The following is a 19,881-nucleotide window of genomic DNA, read 5'->3' on the forward strand; positions in this document are numbered from 1 at the left end:
TGACACTCCTTCTTACAGTTTACACCACCAAAACGAGAAACACAATGTTAATACTTTTATTTTGAATTGGTTTCCGGCGGCATTGTTCCTGCCTGGTTGGCCTGTGTCAAGTTAGCGTCAGTCCGGCGTTGATTTACCGGATATTGTACAATTTGCAAACAATTTATCTACATTTTCCTGAATCTACGAATTGTATTTAAAGAGAAACATTAATATTGATTAAATGGTGCTATTATTCCAAATGAGGATATTTCAAAATACTCAAAATGTAACGCTTTAAAGAGACATTTATTTTTTAAAGAAAACCAACCGGAAATGCATCTTTTCCTTGTGTCAAGTTTGACAAAAGCTAATTTTGTGTTTTATCACTAAAACTCAGTCGTGAATGTGTCGCGACTAATATGTTTTATACAGCGCAAAGTTTAATGGCTGCTTTTTAATTCATGCACACAGCACAGAGTGGATATCCGTGAAAGCGTTTGGCCAGAACGTCCAGGACGGACATGACGGTATGTGGTGTTTACTGATGTTCGAGTCCGCAGCTGGATGATGTGAAATAAACACAGACACTCGGCTAACGATGGACACCAGGGAGCTGGTTGTTTTTGTGGCGAGTATTTCCAAGGACGGGCTTTAAAACAAGTACGCGAGGAGACATGGAGCGTGAGGGGCTTGTCGTTTCGAGCAGGGGGGTCTTTGGGTCATTTACGCCGGAGACCCGTGGTTAAGCATTAGCTTGTTTTCTCCGTGGAATGACGACGTGTGCCCCGCTCGGCTGCCTCCAGGCACACGGCTGCGGGTGATGCTACCTGTCCCCGGCCACACGCCCCGACTGCCCGCAGCAAACTTCACTGTGAACCATGAAGAACTGCGAGTACCAGCAAATCGACCCGCGGGCACTTCCGACACCCACCCCGACCCCTCCGCATCCCCACCAGGGGAGCGTCATGGCAGAGGATCCGAGGAGACCCAGGAGGAAGTGGGAAGTGTTCCCCGGGAAGAACCGCTTCTACTGCGAGGGACGGGTCGTCGCGGCCCGGCAGAGCGGGGTCCTGCCCTTCACCCTGGGCCTCATCCTCGTCACCAGCGGATTGTTCTTTACATTTGAGTGAGTTCACGTTTTTAACATCAGCCCCGTGACCCCAGGGAGCTGTCTGGTGTATTAGATCAGAGCCGAACTGTAGAGCAGATCACCATGACTCTCATAAAAAGCGCCAGGTCATGTTATACCTGAGTTGTTACCTAACAAATACCAGATTCTGCTTAAAACATCAGATTTCTTAACGTAGTCCTGCAAAGTTTTCCCAAAAAAGTAAATGCTAGAGCTTTATTTTTGTAGCTATGAATGTAATATGTAATTAATAGAGAATACTGCCAGAATATGGAAATTGCTTTCATCTTATTACTGGGTAGTGAAAGGGTTTTCAGTCTCCAGGGGGTGACATGGTGATTAACAGCCCAGAATAATAATTAAAACCATATCCCTTAGTGGGTGAAAAAGTAGGCGCAGTTCTAAGAGACTGGGCTGTGTTTTAATAGGTTCCCGTCCTTTGATATGGTCAGTTCATCTTCTCCCGGTCTGTGGTTGCTCCCTTTCCCCCCAGCTGTCCGTTCCTGGTCAAACACCTGACCAGCTGCATACCTGTTATTGGAGGAGTCCTCTTCGTATTTGTGGTCATCACCCTGCTGCAGACCAGCTTCACCGACCCCGGCATCCTGCCCAGAGCGACACCGGACGAGGCCACAGACATCGAGAAGCAGATTGGTGAGTGCAAACTCTGCCCCACAGCTTGGGTCACAACTACACAAGTGTCTGAAATGCCTTTGAAATGGAATTGATGGAATTTAGACCACCACTGGCCCCAGAGCTTTCCATGAGTCCTTGAATTTGATCCCTAAACACAAACTGCTTAAGCTCAGCTCATTACTTTGAGAGTTTACTCTGTAGCATTCAATTATGTCAAACTTAAGAGAGCATACTATTTTTAGCACTGTCATAAAAGCTTACGCACACTTTATTTTGCGACAGAACACAACTCACAGTGGGGACAGAAGGCTTTGTTGTGCTACCGTCAGCTAATTTCCTCTGAGATCGACATAAGGCAAATTCTAATGGTGCAGCAACCACCGTTTGACAGTTTAATGATGATGAAACCTGTGACACAGCAAACGTTGAATGTAGAATTTTTGAAAGGACATATTTCTCGTGACTGTGCAAATATTTGGGCCATTATTCTTTTGAAATGGCATCAAAGCTCCTCCATTTGGTCTGAATATTTCAGGACTGAGAGATGTGTGTCTGTCCTTTTTCCACCACAGACCTGTTTGATGCGCCCCATCTGTTGTGTTCTCTGTCGATTTCAACTCTTACCAACATGATCTTTTCTTTCCAAATGGCATCCTTCCGTGTAGTGACCTCAGTGTTTAAAGTTGGCTTTGTGTGCATCATGTAAACTCCTACTCATGACCAAAGTTTAGTGGTGATGTAAGACTCAGCTGTACTGCTGCTGTTCCAGCTATTTTCTGAAGCACAGTTTTAGTGCTGGATATTTACCCACCATTCTATCTTCAAGGAAATGCTCTGGACATTTAGTTTAACTCAGGTAAGCGACGTTAAATATATTGAATATATTGAAGTCATAGTTAGTGGTGGTGTTGTGGTGGACTTCATTATAGGCCCTGTTCAGACCTGCTATTAACATCTGTCCTGGGAGATCCGATCACAAGTGGTCTCTTGTGATCAAATAAAGACAACAGTCATTTGTGTTTGCAAAGACCAATTGATGTTGTTTATTCCTGGTTTGAGTTTATAAATGTGTCTGATGATTTATGTGTGTGCGTGTGTCTGCACGAGCGAGCTAAGAAGAAAGATTTAGCCAATTTAAGAAGTATCAATCAATATGTGGTGGCTGCAAACAAATCAACGTATGGACACCGAGAAGCATTTAAACTGCAGCAGGTCAGAGACGTTAATTGAGTCGGTGATCCTTCATATGTGGCCCAGGACGGATTTTCACTCACACAGCCAAACTAATGTGGCCACATGCATCTCAGACCACCTCCCAATATGATGTGAGTGATAGGGTCTCAGGAGGCATTGGGGTGCATTCAGACCTGTCCTTAGGGATGGAACCATGTCTGAATGGGGTCAAACTAAGAGGGGTTTCTGATACTACTGATGCCAAGTGTGAAGGACCAGGATAAGCATAAAAACTAGGAGAGCTGGAATTAGTGGACAAATAAGGGTTTTATTCACCCAAAGTTTTTACAAAATCTATGATGGGTAACAAAACCAAGCAACAGGCTCCTGAGAACACCCCCTTCAGTCTAAAGCAGAATGGTGCAGTCCAATCATTCAGCCTTCTCTACTTAAGCTGTGGTGCTCAGTCTTTGCCAGGTTGCCGGGAGGATGGTGGACTTCAAGACACTGACAGGAAAGTGATTAAGCAAGCACTTTATACCTCACTAAATTGAATCAATTGTGTGCACTCAATTTAGAAAACTAAAGTGGGCTAAAGCAAAGCAAACTGTCTGGTGTTTTAATGGTGTAGCAGCCCCGAGAAACGCCTCTCAGTCGAATGTAGTCCAGTACAGCAACACCCCAAACTATGACCTGGTGATAAATATATAATTGAATATACATATTTCCAGCAGTGTGACCAAAAACTGAGCATGATGAGATTCCTAAAGATAGACGATGTGGCAGGGCTATCACATTATATATTTATCACATTATAGTATAGATTGGTTACACATGCTGCACAAATATGAACAATAAAGGTGTGACCTGTCATGCCCTGATTTTGTGCTCAGACCAGGTTACGTGCTGTGGGAGGGAAGGCAGGGGCAACATGGTGAAAGCGAGCATGAGCATCCTCCTACAATTTGAATAATGATTCAACCTTAAATTGTAAAAGCTTTCTTTTGCGGTTGTTGCACCCACTGCAACTGAGCAGCATCTCTCTTGTTTCTTGTATTATTCTGCCATGCATTTAAATAAGCAATGATTGGTGTGTATCCTGTACTCCATAAAGAGTAAAGGCAAAGACATTAAGTGCTAATAAGTGGCGTTTTGACCGCAGGAACTTTCCCCTGGAACTAGGAACTCCTTGTGTTTCCACAGCAGGGACCAGGGTCTAAAAAAGTTCCGGTCCTTGGTTGGGGGTTAGTACTTTACGAAAGTACTAGAAGGTGTTGGGTTGAGGTTTGCAGTGCTTAACGTGCTTGATTTTGCTGAGTATGGCAGCATTTTATTCCAGTTTTGAATTAGCTTAGTTGTTAGTGCTCATCTCATTTCCAGCATCGCCTCAACAAAATAATTTGCGAGGCGGTAAATCACGAACAACAGTACCACCGTCTGCATCTCCTCCATGTTTTCTCGGTTTATATAGCATCGTCATCGTTGTTTAGTCTTATCCATTACTACCTCCTGGAGGCCTGGAGTGGAACATCTGGTTGTAACTGCCATTTGTTCACACTTTAGCAGGCTAATTTGCCTAATCTCCCAGGGTCCTTAGACCGCGGTGGAAAAACAGGCGAACAGTGGTCTGCAGGAACCTTTCATTTCCTTGAAAAAAGTTCCTGGGAATAAAGGTTCTGGGTACTTTTGGTGGGAATGTGGCGATAGGGATGGGCGAGACTATAAGTTGTTATTGCTGCTTTAACAGATCAGTAAATTTCAAAAAATGTTGTCCTCCTGTGTCTCTTTCCTGTCCTCTGCTCTGTAGACAACACAGGAAACACCAGCTATCGGCCTCCACCGCGCACAAAGGAGGTTCTGATCAACCAGCAGGTGGTCAAGCTCAAGTACTGCTTCACCTGCAAGATGTTCCGGCCTCCACGCACCTCCCACTGCAGCCTGTGTGACAACTGTGTGGGTGAGTACCATGACATTTACCAAGGATAAATAATAAATAAAGGCGTCACAGGGCTACAGAGAACACCAAACCTTTACTCAGAGACAATTCAGCGTAACCGTGGAACCATTCCTCTAAATTAAAAGCGTTTCTCTTTTGAGTTTTATTGTTAATTCTCCTTTGTTGTGCACTTCTCCCTCAGAGCGATTCGATCATCATTGCCCTTGGGTGGGGAACTGCGTAGGGAAACGCAACTACCGCTTCTTCTACACCTTCATCGTGTCACTCTCCTTCCTGACCTCGTTCATCTTCGGCTGTGTGACCACACATCTAGCACTGAGTAGGTGTTGACTCGGGTCCACAGGAGCTTCATGGTTGAAAAGCAGGCAGGAATTTACTGGTACTAACACAACTGCCTCAAACAGCACCTGCCAGGAACTGTTTGTTTTGCCTCGCTTGTCAGACTGCCAGACGGGTGGGGTTTACCACATCAGAGCCATTCAGGTGTCTGATAAGAAAAACATACAGACTGTTTTGATTGTGAATGTAATAAGTGCCTGGTATTTGTCACCACCTGTCTGTTTGTTCATATTTAATTTCATCCTTACATCCTGCTCTTTGTAGGGTTAGAATAAACAGAACTCATTTCAGCTTGACTCTGGTGTTACTGCTTCCACAAAAGGACAAACTAAATCGCATCTTTTGGTTTTGAGAATTCCAACACACACTTTTCACTTTTTAATAGATTCACAAACACACTTGGGGCCTCACTGTTATTTACTTCCTCTCTTTCAGGGGCTCAGGGTGGAAAAGGTCTGGTGTTTGCTCTGCAAGAGAGTCCTGGCAGATATCCTTTACTCACAAATGTAATCTGTGATTTCCTCAGTAAATGGACTCTGTCAGTGTATAGGGTTTTATTCTACCGTTCCTCAAGTATACTGAGGTTCTCCTTAACCCAACCTTTCACTGCAGTGGAGCTGGTGATATGTTTCTTCTCAGTCTGGTCCATCTTGGGCCTCTCAGGCTTCCATACTTACTTAGTTGCTTCCAACCTGACCACCAATGAAGACGTGAGTAATGCATTATGCACCCTTTAAACGCCAAAAAGTATGGATTTGTGACGTTTGTAAAATGCAAAGAAACACGTTTGAACCAGATAAGTTATGAGGAATACAAATATTCAATATTTATTTAAAATAAATCGTAAGCTGCATGGTTTTGTGACTGTGTTACAGTAGATTATTTCTGACATTGTGCAGGAACTTATTGTTGATGCTTGTACTATAGTTATAACTTGATTAGAAGAAAAAAGAAAACAGCAGAACCCCCCCCCCAGCAGATTTTTTAAAACACGTTTAAAACCAGGATGTACTGTATATTTTTTCCAGATAAAAGGCTCCTGGTCAGGGAAGAGTGGAGAAGATGTCACTAACCCTTACAGTCATAAAAACATCTGTATCAACTGTTGTTCTGTGCTCTGTGGACCCATGCCACCCAGGTTAGTCTTCAAAGATATAATGTGCAACAATTATTCTTTAAAGTGTCTAAAAGCGAACACTTACATGATCTAAAATGTTTCAGACAATGTTCACATCCACAAAAATGGGAAAAAACAGGATGGTTCAGTTTGGTCGCCTTTTAACTGCATCATATCTGCTTAACCCTGCCCACACTGCTAGCCAGTTAGCCAGTCAGCTGACCCTTCCACTGTTTGTATTGGTCACTTACAATGGATCACGATTATTAATTGCCATTTGCAGTGTAAAGTGAATACAACTTTATACCTTATTTGTGAACATGAATCGCATCAGAAAGATTTTCAACAGCAATGGTGGTGAAGATGGCAATTCCCATGATCCAGCGCTGCTAAACAACATCATCGAAATAGGTCTTTTGTTGTTGTTTTGAATGAGAGACCCCTAACAGCTGGAATAACATATTGTACGCTAGAGTCTCACTAAGCAAATGAATTATAATGGAATCCACACACAATTAGATCCTTAAGCTGAAGTCATCTTAACATATCATATTTACATATCTCATATACAGACTACATTCGTTTTATATTAATCCCTCAGATATGCACGTAAGAGACAATTTTTTATGACCAACTGATTATTTTTGAAAATGCACATTAAATACTCAAGTAAAAATAATTTCTTTGAACACTTTTGAACAAACAGCAACACATTCAATCACGATCTCTTGTTCATGTGATGCAAGAATGAGCTCTGGTCTCACAATTTAAGTTCTGGCACCACAGTTAATTTCAGCGATGCTTCTGTAAATTATGCGGTTTAACCCTGCAGGGAAACGTTTGCAAATATTCCAAAACCTTTTGAGTCTACATGCTGTACAGTTTTCAAAGTGTCCAATGGATGCCGACTTTCCTTTTGTTTCTCTCCTGTTTCAGCTTGATCGACAGGCGAGGATTCCTGCCCTCAGATGAATCTTCCCAGACACGCAGCGCGGACATCGAGGTGCCAGCTGTGGCCGCTAAAAGCGAGATAAATGTGGTAGGCGGATCTTCCCAGCTTGCTCTTGGCTCGCCCTCTCCCCTGTGCCTGCACCCCCCAACTCCCAGCACAGCTCTTCCTCTGCCTGACAGAAGCCTTGTTGCCTGCTGTGCTGCCTCGTGTTGACTGCAGTGTGTGGGCTAATCCGTACAAATATTGTTTTTATATGACAGTCAGAGGTTTACATATCAGTATTAAGAAGTTCTGTCAGTGGAAACAATACTTTTTGAGAAAGTGTCACGGTGTGAAGAATGCTGAAATGAGTTTATTAATATTTGATCATTACTAATCAGTTCAGCCGAAGCTCCCTGGTGGGAGGCTAAAGACGAGAGCATCATCGATCCCACCCGTGACCCTGGGGGGGTGAGGTGGAAGGGAGTTGCCTTGTCAGCCTGATTTCTTTAGACACCTGCTGCAGGCAGTTAATGCACTGCTGCACAGCTCAGTCCATCATGAACAAATCAGGTTAAATGCTGTTTATTTCCACAAATATTGATCGCTACATATATCTATATGTTTATGTTTTATATTTTTTACTTCCTTTTATCTTTTTGACATTCTACACCTTGGTCTTTAGTAGTTCCTGTGCTTTTTGTAGAGTGCAGGGGTTGTTGTAAGAAGTGAAGACTGAGGTCCTCCTCTTCACAGAGCTGCACTCTTGTTGTTCTCTGACAGCACGACATAGAAAAGTGAAAACTTTACAGCCAACCTTGTTTACAAAACCTAACTGTGAGCCGCAATACTCTCACATCAAGAAGTAGAGTAGCTGCTGTTTAGCATTTAGAATTGAAAGCGGCTCTTTTTTGTTGGCACCAAAGGATTAATTTGTGCGTACGGAATAAGCTGAAAGCCAGTTGAAGCTGAAGTGTTTTTAGTCTAACATTTGTTTTATCACTGAGTTGAGTTTGGTTAAGGTGTAAAAACAGTCTTCTGAGTGAAGCCGTGGAGAAAAGCTTTTTCTGCTCAGACCCAAACTCGTTTTATTGTGTTGGTTCCTCTTCTCCTGTCTCCTGTTCACAATAATATTTATATGTATTAAAAAGGTTAAAGTGCCAATTTATCTGTTGCAAATCAATTCCATCACCACATTTTCCCCTACATCCCATTATTCTTTGGTTTTTTGTTAAGTTTTTGGAGTTGTCCACCCGGTGTTTATACATATTTTTGTATTTTCATGCATAACAAATGCAAAAAATGTAATAAAACAGCCCTCCTTTTCCATGCAGTTCATCATCTGTGTGTGCTCAGTTTTCATTGTTTCATTTGTCCTCCTTCCCAGTTTCCATATTAGAGGATAATTGTGTTTTCCAGGAGGAGAAAAGCTCTGAACTAACTGCCCCAGCATCCTAACTTACTGTTCTGTATGTGGTCTGTCTGTATCTGTATTACCACCAACACCAGCAGGACAAATGTCTTTCCAGTGTCCTGTACTGGCTCATTAGCCACATTTAGAGCAGGAAAAGCAAGACTTGAGCTTGGTAAGCCTGTATCGAGAGAGAGGGAAAGTGAGTGCAGAGTCTCCTGTGCTGTGCCTGCATGTCCTCCTGGCTTGCTTCTGCCCTCATGCTTTGCTTTAGGTTGTATGCACTGCAGAGTGCATGATTAAAACAATACAGGTTGCATTGTTTGTAAAACTAATACACAGTGCAAAGGGTTTTAGCTGTGGCTCATATGTATTATCTTTAATATTCACAATTTCTATCCAAGAGTGTTGTCAAACATTTTAAAACAACACTTAGAGCATGATGGGAAACTAAATGGGGGTTAGACTTTTCATGTCAGGTAAAAAAAAAGGAAAACATTTTAATACCTAGGAGGAAGCTCCCTCAGACCTAGATGACACGATAATTATCCATTTAAATGATGATTCTATCAGGACAATGACATAAGATAAGAACTGATCCAGTAATGATCCAGTACCTGATGGATGTATTCTTTTTAAGTTTAGGGAGGGCTGTTGGAATCTATCATTGCAATGTTGCCACATGCTGCCCTAGGAACTAAGTTGTTACACAGCTTTCTACACAATGTAAAACTAAACACATTCCATTGATTATTGATTAACAGTTGTTGAAATGGACTTCAGCTTCAGGGCTGAAGACATTTTAACTGTTGCTGAAACGCTGAATTAATTAAAGCTGCACTAATTCCTATTTTTATGTTGACAATTAAAAAACTGCCTTTCTGCCCCAATGTGATTCGCTTATAGTGATAGCTAATTATCACACAACTGCACTTCCCTATTGCCCTATTGTGTTTTAGCCTCTTTCAGCTCATTGCTTGATTTTTATGGCACACAACACAACTGTTTGGTTCACTCTCTCCACTCACATCAGCTTTGTCTCCAGCAGCAAGCAGCTGTTTTCAGGGACAAACATCCAAGCAATCCCCAAACAACCAATTAACAAACGTAGTTAATGAACGTAATGGAATATTTAGCCGCTGATAGTTTTCTCACTTGGTGGAGTCTAAAAGAGAGGAGAGCTAAAAGGAGAACACGTCGTAGATGTACAATCATTCAAGCTGCTTTCAGAAATGCACTGAACTCCAGAGATTCTCTGTATTTTCTCCGGAGGCGGTTCATGTGTGAACACAAAAGTCAGAGTGAGCGGCTCCGGATTATCTGTGGACTTTCTCCATCTGGCCCCCCAGTATAAAGTCCACAGAAAGATGGGAGAATCCGATGTGAGAACACAGCAGGGGATTACAAGGGCCAACATCAGTGTTCGATGTACTGTAAACAAAAACAAATTGATCTCCGCAGCAGAATACGTTACGTCCTGCCTCTGCCGGCTGCACCACCACTCACCTGAATCCTCTGGAGGATTTGTTGCTGTTGTGAACGAGTCTGAGCAGAGAACCCACGGCTGTGTTGTTCATGTGGGAAAAGAATTTCTCCTGAGTTTCTCTCGGAGGTCATGTCTGACAACAGCTCTACATATTTCAATTGCATCATGAGAAGAGTAGGATCCACTGTTTTGGTTAAAATCTGTACCTTGCATGCCACTTAACTTCATTAAGTACACAGTTACCAGGCAATGCTCTAAGATGAAACTGCTGATTCAGATCCCTGGTGTGGCCCGCTTGCACTGCAGCTTGTCTTTTGTTCATCTTGCACAGTTGTTGATGTATTCACTGAAGTGATTTAATACCCTGTTGTTCATCCTGCTCGTCTCACCAGTGCTTGTCTCACCCCCGTCTTCCCTCCTCTTTCTTGTGGCTCCTCAGTGCACACAGGGAACTAAAGGTCTGCTGGAGTCAGCCACTCTCCCTCCGCTCCTGTCCTCCTCGTGCCATCAGGGGAAACCTCCGACAGCTCATACCTGTCCAGACAACAGTGCGGCGGTGAACTCCGACCCCTCACCGACACTCCCCACGGGCTGCGGGGCCCGCCACACCGCCGGCCCTCAAGGTGATACCTCTCCTTCACAACACACCAAGACTCACTCGAAGAAAAGTAAACCAGCAGCTTAACATAATCCCAACCCCACCTTGGACGCCCCTGTTTCCCCTTTCTCTCCGGATGCTGCCAGCTTCGCCCCTTTGCACTGACGGACCTTATGATGACGACTTTCTCAAGTGAAATCACACATTGTCTGAAGCTTGCATGCTGTAAAACAGTGAAATACAAGTATGCATTCAATTGTTTCTTTTGTTGTGTGTTGGAAGTCCTGGGTGTTGTTATTGAAGAAGGGGATAACTATCACAAAAATTACATTTTGTGGGATGTCTGTAAAAGATGCAATTAGCCTTTGGTTTAGTATGGAAAGCAATGTTAAAGACTAGTGGACTAACCGAGCTATATGTCCTTCAGTGGTTCTCATGTGAAACATGAATTGTCCTGATGATGCATCAGGTGGAACAGTCTGTGTATGAAGGGTTAAAGCTCAGAATGTGTATGTGTAAAGAGAGATGCTGCTCTTAAAGGGACAGTCCATCCCTACTATGGAATTCACATGTGTGATTTCCATACTATTGTGCAGCTCAGTTTATAGTGTGAATTTCAGCCAATTTTTCCCTAAGCTGAAAAGCAGAGATACAGTTTGTACTGATGATGTCATGTCGAGGCGCTGAACAATGGAACAAGTGATGAGGTTTGGCGAGCAGCCGTGGATCTTTTTCAAGAATACGAGGGACAGTTTCTGCATTATTTTCGTATCTGAAAGCTCTGAAAACAAAAATTTATGGTGGCTGACAAATTAAAGGAAAAACCTACATGAATTTCTTTGTAAATACACATTCAGCGCTCACTGTATGTGAGAAATGTCAGAGTCAGTTGCTACGGACTGTGCAGCCCATGTAATACAGCACCAGATTATCAGGAGGTTTTATCAAGATCCGAGCTTCAGCACTTTATTGCTACTTTAGCATTGTTTTTGGAAAGATATTGACACATTAACATTAATATGATTATAAATCAGATCACTCAAGGTTTTTCCTTTAAACTTGTACAAATAGCCACGTGTCCTGGTGTGAACAGTTCAGATTTCCGAGCTGTAAAATATGGCAGTAAATGCAACTGCATGCTAATAACTAAAGATGTATTTTTCTGGTATTTGTGTTTGTTCAAATCCATTCATACATACGTTCATACATCATGTCACACACCTCAGAGGACCCCCACCTTCTTTTTGTGTACCTGAAATGAAGTGTTATTATTTATTTCTGCTTGTGTTACCATTAACATCAGTCATTTAAGGCTCAAATGTCCACTTCCTGCTCACACTTTGCCTCAGCAGCAGCAAAACCGGCTCTCTCCTCTCTCCTCCACTTTTGACTTTGTGCACTTTGACAAATCTAAAATATCTGGTTGTGTTGGTTTGCTCTCAGGTGGAACGCTACAGTGGAGCTTAGCTATCGAATATGCAAGTTCTATGTGACTTATATCATGTTAATCCACATTTTATCCTGATTGCAATGGCTGCACAAAAATGTTTGCAAATGTAGGCATGCACACACAAACACACACACACGCACACACACAGTTTGTAGTTCACTCGAGGAGCGTTAAGTCGACAAGCATCACTTCATGTGGCGTATTCAACGTGTCAGCCGTCATCTCCATCATCACTGAGAGCCAATGCAAGCAATGAATTTAAGAGGAGAAACAGTTGCACTGTATTTGTTATTTAAATGCTACTGTCGAAATAAAGGAAAATAAACTTCACTGCAGTGACTTTGATTTTTACTTCCTCTGTAGTGCTGCAAAAAGCCACTAGATGACAGTGATGAGCTGTAAACGTAACGCTTCCTTCAGATAGTGTCAGTCGAATTTAACACCATCACCTTCTTTTGTGTCCTTATTACTTTGCTTTAATTTCTAATCTCCACCTCATTGAGTCTTTTTTTGAGTTAAAGTGTCTTTGTGCACAAATTGCCCCTGGAGTGTGTGGATAGTATGTGATGAGAACATTGAAAAATCGCAGTTAATATGTGTGTGAAAGGGGGAATGGTGTCTGTGCGATGAGATAGAAAAGATATAAATACAGTTCATTTACCAAACATATCCAAGTTAAAGTCACCTGCAGTGTTGATCCAGATCAGAGACGACTGAATTCTACAACTGGAACTAGAAACAGCAGACGGAGAACATTGTCTTAAAACCGGCTTTATTATCAAATTTTCAAATATATTTCTATCTATAGACGGTCATGAGAAAAGTAGCAAAGTAACAATGAATACAAAATATAACATTTCAAGTTTGACATCTACATGATCCCATTTGCTTCACTGGTATTGTGTGTGCAGTTAGATCACATATATTTGACTCCATGGCAACACAACAGAAACCCGACGACCTGTCATCAGTTCACGTGGTATTGGGATGAATACATAATTTGCCTCACTTCTAACAAAACAACAACCAGACCTGTTCTAACTTTGGCAGGCATGAGTGTGTTTCATGTGGGAATCATTAAACACTCAACGTCAGAGACAAACATGTTGTACGGTGCTTTACCTAAGCAACTGAATGCCATCCCTGATTTTTTTATGTGACACCAAATGCAGCTCTGTACATTCTGTAAATCCTGCAAGCCATAAATCACTGCTGTTAAAGTTGTGTGTTACACGAACACAAAGGCCAACTGAAACGTACACCGAGTTATTATTAAGTTTTATTCAGTAACATTCTGACAGGTGTGTCAGCGCTCAAGGTGCATTTGGTAGCTTTTATCTCATGCAGCCGGAATGGTTTTAAAGGTAGTCCTGTGTGTCACGCTAATGCAGAATCACTGAAAGGTTCCCCCATACTTGACTGTAGTCTTGCCAATCCACTCTCTTAAAGTAGAGGTGAATATGCAAATCAGGACATGATTGTGTAAGAGGAACAAGGCTTGAGAATGTTACTTAAAAAAACTTTAAAACATTTATTATTTAGAATTTTTTTTCAAATTAAGTTGCTTTCAGAGAGACATTATTGGAAATTCTCCAGCAGCCACTTCAGCTGGACCGAGAGAAATCGCAGCGATAGACTCATTCAGTTCATTTTAAGGACACTTGGTATCTGCATTTCATTTTCCACAGTGGAGTTTATGACTTCTGTCTGAGTATTTTTCAGCATGTCACTGAGTGGCTGTGAACAGGTGGGCTGTCGGGCCTTCAGGTTGCTTACTGTTGATAAAAAAAAAAATGGCTGTCTGGTACTCACAGCATGTTCTGTGGGAAAACACTCGGCCCCCATCACCAACACAAGGGTAAAGAGGTGTTACCATCAGAAATGTGATACTGCTTTGACTTTCAGCATGTTGTTCTCAACATGTTCTCATGGTGTTTCTCATAGAAACAGTCGGGAAAAAGATATTCCCACTTCAGGGATTAATTAGGTTTTATTTAGGATGTTGTTGTTGTGCAAACTACTCCAGGAAGCTCTTCCATGAGCTAAAGTCCTCGCCTTGTCTCTTAAAGTTGCTTTCAGACATGCACTGAACTCCAGAGATCTTCCTGACATTCTCCAGAGGGGCTGTATGGGAGAACACAAATGTCATAGTGAGAGCCTCCGGACTCTCTGTGGACATTCTCCGTCCCCTTCTCCTAGTATAAAGTAAGAATGTCCGAAAGAGCCAATGGGAGAACACAGCAGGAGATCCTCCGCAGTATTCCCCACGAGCCAGTGGGTGTGTGTCAGGTTTGGTTAGGCAGGTGGACCAGAAGCAGAGTTTTTAAACAAAAAGTGTCCTTTTAATGCTAAATGTCTTCAACAGAAAAAAACAACACACATAGGGATCTCAAAAAGTCTAAACTGAAAAACAACTAAGATCACACAGGGGAAAACACCAGGAACATACTACGACGAGACAGAGAGGATGCAGGGGACGCGAGCACAGGAGACAAGGCATTGACGACAGAACATTACGACAACGAACCGACAAGGACAAAGGGAAGCACAGAGGCTTATATACACACACAGGGAAGGCAGGGGCAATTGAACACAGGTGGAACACATGAGGACTGGTGCAGACAATCACAGAGACAGGAAGTGAAGAAAGAAAACACACTAGGAGCAGGGCCTACAAAATAAAACAGGAAACAGAACACAGGGAGTGGGAAAACCTGAGACACAGAAACAACAACACATACAAACATAAACACAAGGATATACATGAAACACGAGGAGGTAATAATAAACTGAAAACACTCTTCAAAAAGAGGCGGAAAAAGAAACACTTAGAAGACAAAACCATGACAGTGTGTTGATAATTATTGTAATGTGTGACGGATACGAAAATGGAAACAAAACAAAAAGAGTGAAAAAGCGGAGCCCTGCATGTAGAAGATACAGATGAAGATGTCAAGAGAGCTTTTGCTGATAAGAGCTGATGCTGGTGTGGATATACTGTAAACAAAACGTGATCTACGCGTCGGAATCAATACTGTACGTCCTGTCTCTGTGTGCTGCACCACCTGAATCCGGACATTTCTGTGTTGGGAACGTGTCTGAGCTGAGAGCCTCCTGCTGCGTTGTGCATGTGTGAAAGATAAACTGCGGTGAAAGTCCAGACCCTATTCACTGGACACCCTTCGGATATCATGCCTGAAAATGGCTTTACTGTTTTGGAGGCCAAGCTTTAAAGCTGCACTTATCAGTATCCTTATATTAACAACTGTTTAATTTGAATGACCATAATTTGAACAGTGTCCCTCATTTGAATGCACCCACAAAAAATTATCATTCCACTCTGCACTTCCCCCGAGCTCAACCTGAGCTGTTTTAAGCTTCTATTAGCACATTGTTCTTGGTCGTCTGCCCTGCGAACTTTGCTCCTACCTCCCAGCAGCAGCGGCAGCAGGCGGATGATTTATACACCCCCTGCTCAGCATCAGCCCTCCAGTATAAATCAGTAAGGCAGCGTAAGAGCCAATTATTTTTGGGCTCTCATTCAGCAGGTGGACAGTAACACAACTCCATTGGGATGTAATGTACCTCTGTGTCTGCTTGGTTTTTAAAGATGCGCTAATCCATAGTATGGAGGAAACCCACAAAGAACTATCCCACAAGGCTGCTGTTCCCCTGCACAGTTTTTAGTCAAATTTAGCTCATTGCTTTGATTTGCAGGGTCACAACCTCATTGTTATGATCCAACACTGCTCTATCAGTCCACCCACAGCAGGCAGTTGTTTTCAGTGAAAACCCATTACATGCTACAGTACCTGCCCAACAACAAACAATAGACAAAGTGTTACCTGGTATATGCAGGTTTTTTTAGGCGTTCTCTCATCTCTCTTTCTACCAAATTAGTGCACTCAACCGCGTGTCATGTGTCCGTCACTACTTATCAGAGCTGGAGCTGATTAAACCTGTGTCTCCTGCTGGGTCATTTGACCCGGGAGTGAATGCCGATTGTGTCCATTCCCATTGCAGACAAAAGCCAGATGTTGGTGGGTGTTGTTGGGTTTTTTGACCAGTGGAATTTGGGCTTCAAGTGAATGTTTGTGTAATATTGCTGTGTGTTTGCCAGCTGTTCAAAATGGCAACTGCATGCTGACCTTTTACCAATAACAATCTGGTAGACTCCAGATGAAAATGTGGCCATTTGGCTCCAGAATGTGTGTGAGGGAGTACCTTTCGAAGGAGGTTCATTCCTCCAATACGGTTCCACAGACTTGGCGAGGAGCATTGAAGCTGTTTTGAGCACCAATACTAAGAGCTGAGATTAATTTCAGCACTCTATGATTAACAAATAAAGACACTGGTGGCATAACAGTGAACAGCTTAAGGCAGCACTCTATATCTCCACTTATATTATATTATATATATATAATTTTAATACTGTTGGCAGCCTTGATAGAGTTTAGTTCTCCTAGTTTTCCACATATGCATGTATCAAAGTGGTGGCGCATGCGTAGGTCTAGAATGGTGGTTCTGACTTGCGCATGTGTACGTCTGAAACAGGGGGGCTCTCCGGCTCTGCAAAAATATGCTTCTCCCTCTGACCTCTGATGGTACTGTCTTTGAATCTGGCAAGAATTTTAAATGATTCAATCATAAATATTAAATGCAACTACTTATTACCTTGTTATTAAAACAAACACACCATTTAGGCATACAAGATGTATCCCTTTGTATATAGCTTAAAACACTGACCTCTGTGTCATTATGATATTTGGTTTGTCTAATCAGTGTATTGCTTAAACACGTGAGACTGCACATCAGCAGTATAATATCTTCACGAGTTTTCTCCAGCTGTCTAACTGGCATTTTACCTGTCTGTCTTACATGTGTGCAGCTAACGAGGGAAGCGGGGCTCCCCTTCCTACGCACCCTCTTAGGAATTCCAGGAAAAATTAGGTTGCTCGGGGCCGAAGGAGTCTGCCATGTTTAATGAGTTCCTCGGAAGAACAAATAAATGTTTATGGAGAGCCGCTGCCCAACGTGGTTGATCTCCCCTTCCTCCTCTGCCGTGTATGGCTTGTCATGAAAACACAGCGCTGTTGCCAGGGAGATCCCTTCACTCTGCTTTATGAGTTGGCTCTTTGTCTGCGCCTTAGGCTTCGGGTTAAAACTTTTCATCACCCTTTACTATGCATTCACGTCTTGGCACTGATAACATCTCATCAGCCGCTCTCATTTAGAAGTATAGGCCTCCTGCAACAGCCTGTGCCAAAGTCAAAATCAAGGACGGGAATGGTAACGTTATGTCACCATGACTGACGGCTACTGTTCAGCCGACGTGACTTTTAAAGGCTAACCGCTGAAGCCTACATCATCAGTTGAAACTATGTTCCATGCCGGCTCTCAGCCTGACTGCTTGAATCTGCTCGTGGCGTCTTCATTTTCCAAGTTGCTGCTGCTGCTCTCCATCTGTGCTGCGGTTTTTCTAATATGGGATCAGACTCAAATGGTGTATTTCTCTGCGCGACCTGCCTTCCAAATTACATTCATATGCAACTAATTTGCTTTGTCTTCAGGAGGAGATTTTCTTTTGTAGCAGTGTGACATCCTTGCGCTGCAGAGACAAGTTGTCGGGAGTAGGCTGGGGTGAATTCTTGGGCGTACAAAGCACAAGAGTGACACCGGAGACTCCCACTCATCTCTCACGCTCCAGGCCACTGTTGACATTTTAAACATGTAACTAGGACCATGATCTTTCTCTAAATATTACCAAGTGTTTTCGTCTTCTAATCTTGCCCATTGGGGACTTCACTGACCCCAGTGTTTTACTTCCTTAAATGAGTGCTTAGGTTCGGCTAAATACAAAATCCACAACCAAAGTACTTCAACAGAAAAGTTATTAAGTCTTTATTTTGTCTGGGAAGCAAAGGCATTTTATGTGAAAATGCTTTGTAGGTGGAGTTGAAACATAGAAGAAAAGGGCTGTCATTATTATAGCTTCTGAATGGAAGACATTAATACAATGGACAGGAGGGAAAAAATGACAGCAAAAGGGTGCAGCAACAAGATGATTACATAAAAGATGACAATGCTGGTTGAAGTAATAACAGTCATCACACAATAATAGAGCGCTAGGACATAAACAATGAGTTAGGGATGCCAACTCTCATGCTCAATTGCAGAGCAACGATGGTTGGAACAATGTCCAAGGTTGTACCTTTTTGTTTGAAGGTGTTTCCTTATCAGGTGTGTGTTATCAGTGTGGCTCCACACAATGTCATTCTGCCAGTCAGTCAGTCAAGCCCCATTCACTTTGGACAAAAGTCCAGTGACATCCGATAACATCGGCAGTGAAAGAAGCATGACGCCCAGCTAACATACAAATTATTTTCCCTTTTCCGACAGAATTCTATTATACGAGTCACAGACGTAAAGAAGGCCTGTCGCCTCCCGTCAGTAGCAACTCTTAGCCTCGAATATTGTTCAGTTGGCATTGAGTTATAAGAGACTAAAGTAAAATATATAAAAATGGAACTGCCGTAACACAATCGCTAGCCTCCATGCTGCTTTCTGCTGTTTACTTACCCGGTTCTCCTGCACATGTGACATCAAACATGACAGAAAAAAACATAATAAAAAGGAAAATTACTGGGAACAGAGTCAATGGATGTATATGTTTCAATGTAGATATAAAGAAGGGGCAAGTGACTTTGCCTGACATATTTTAGTTAATCAAATAGATGGAAACATGCTTATTGAGGCCTGTTTACAAAACCAATATATAGGCATAAAACTAAAGTCATCAGCAGAGTTATAGTGATTAATTCTTGCTATTTCATGAATAAGACACATGACAGACTACACGTTGCTCCACGACCAACTGCCGTCTTTTATGATGTGTGTGACGTCATAACAAAGGAAGCACTTGTGACTGACTTCCAGGTACAAGAATGCAAACAAACATGGCGTCCGAAGGGGTGTGTCTGATACTGGCAGCTTGGAAAAGCCTGAAAATCGTTCCCGTTTCAGAGTTCCACCTCGCAACACCAACAACCTCCTTCCTCTTTCCCTTTGCCATATTTACATTTGTGGACAGCTTGATCACTTGCAGTAGAGAGCTGTCAGCTGTGACTCTATTGGTCAATATCACAGGGGTGACGAAGTCCGTTGTGGAAAATCAATCAAAGAAGCTAGTCTCTGCTAAGACATTGTGAGGCGTCCCAGATAGACCATTGGTTGCTTTCCATTATGACTCACGACAGGAGACAAAACCCATTGATCATTTCCTAAGACCCACACGACAACGTAGCTCTTCCGGGTCAAAATAAAATCCGGCTGATGTTGCATAGTCTGACTCCAGCACAAAGACATGACATTCTGTAATTTCATTAAAGTTAAGATGCTTCTGGGAATGTAGAGTTAAATTACTGAGCAGCAGATTGGGAAAAGTGTAAACTAAGAAATACTAAATTTGTAAATGTGTTTGTAAATGGTTGTGAGGCGAACAGTGTTAGAAGGACCCTTTGACCTGTTTGTCTTGACATCTTGTGTCAGTATCCACACACCTCTTTTCTCTCTGTTGTAGACCTTTAGACTTTTTAAAAAATCTTATTCTTTAAAAGCTTTAAAACTTGAATCATGTCATTTCCACCAAACACTGAAGCAGTGGTTCTTATAC

The 19,881-nt window shown here is 42.4% G+C and overlaps 1 protein-coding gene across 1 annotated transcript; it reads left to right on the top strand.

Annotated features, from left to right (window-relative positions):
- The first annotated feature begins 343 nt into the window (after nt 1-343).
- Nucleotides 344-12,539, top strand: zdhhc18b (zinc finger DHHC-type palmitoyltransferase 18b). Its single transcript, XM_035183725.2, has 9 exons — nt 344-1,108; nt 1,605-1,765; nt 4,728-4,877; nt 5,059-5,196; nt 5,652-5,703; nt 5,824-5,926; nt 6,245-6,354; nt 7,270-7,372; nt 10,601-12,539. Exons 1-9 carry the CDS (start codon nt 861-863, stop codon nt 10,844-10,846), a joined length of 1,311 nt encoding a protein of 436 aa, XP_035039616.1. The 5' UTR covers nt 344-860; the 3' UTR covers nt 10,847-12,539.
- The last annotated feature ends 7,342 nt before the right edge of the window (nt 12,540-19,881 follow it).

The sequence above is a fragment of the Hippoglossus stenolepis genome, chromosome 17, assembly GCF_022539355.2.
Source record: "Hippoglossus stenolepis isolate QCI-W04-F060 chromosome 17, HSTE1.2, whole genome shotgun sequence".
In the NCBI taxonomy this organism is placed as follows: Eukaryota; Metazoa; Chordata; class Actinopteri; order Pleuronectiformes; family Pleuronectidae; genus Hippoglossus; species Hippoglossus stenolepis.

Excerpts from the sequence above, each read along its gene's own strand:
- zdhhc18b (XM_035183725.2), top strand. The coding sequence starts at position 861 with ATGAAGAACTGCGAGTACCAGCAAATCGACCCGCGGGCACTTCCGACA. Across the intron at positions 5,197-5,651 it reads GACCACACATCTAGCACTGA|GGGCTCAGGGTGGAAAAGGT; the intron begins GTAGGTGTTGAC and ends CCTCTCTTTCAG. Across the intron at positions 7,373-10,600 it reads CTAAAAGCGAGATAAATGTG|TGCACACAGGGAACTAAAGG; the intron begins GTAGGCGGATCT and ends GTGGCTCCTCAG.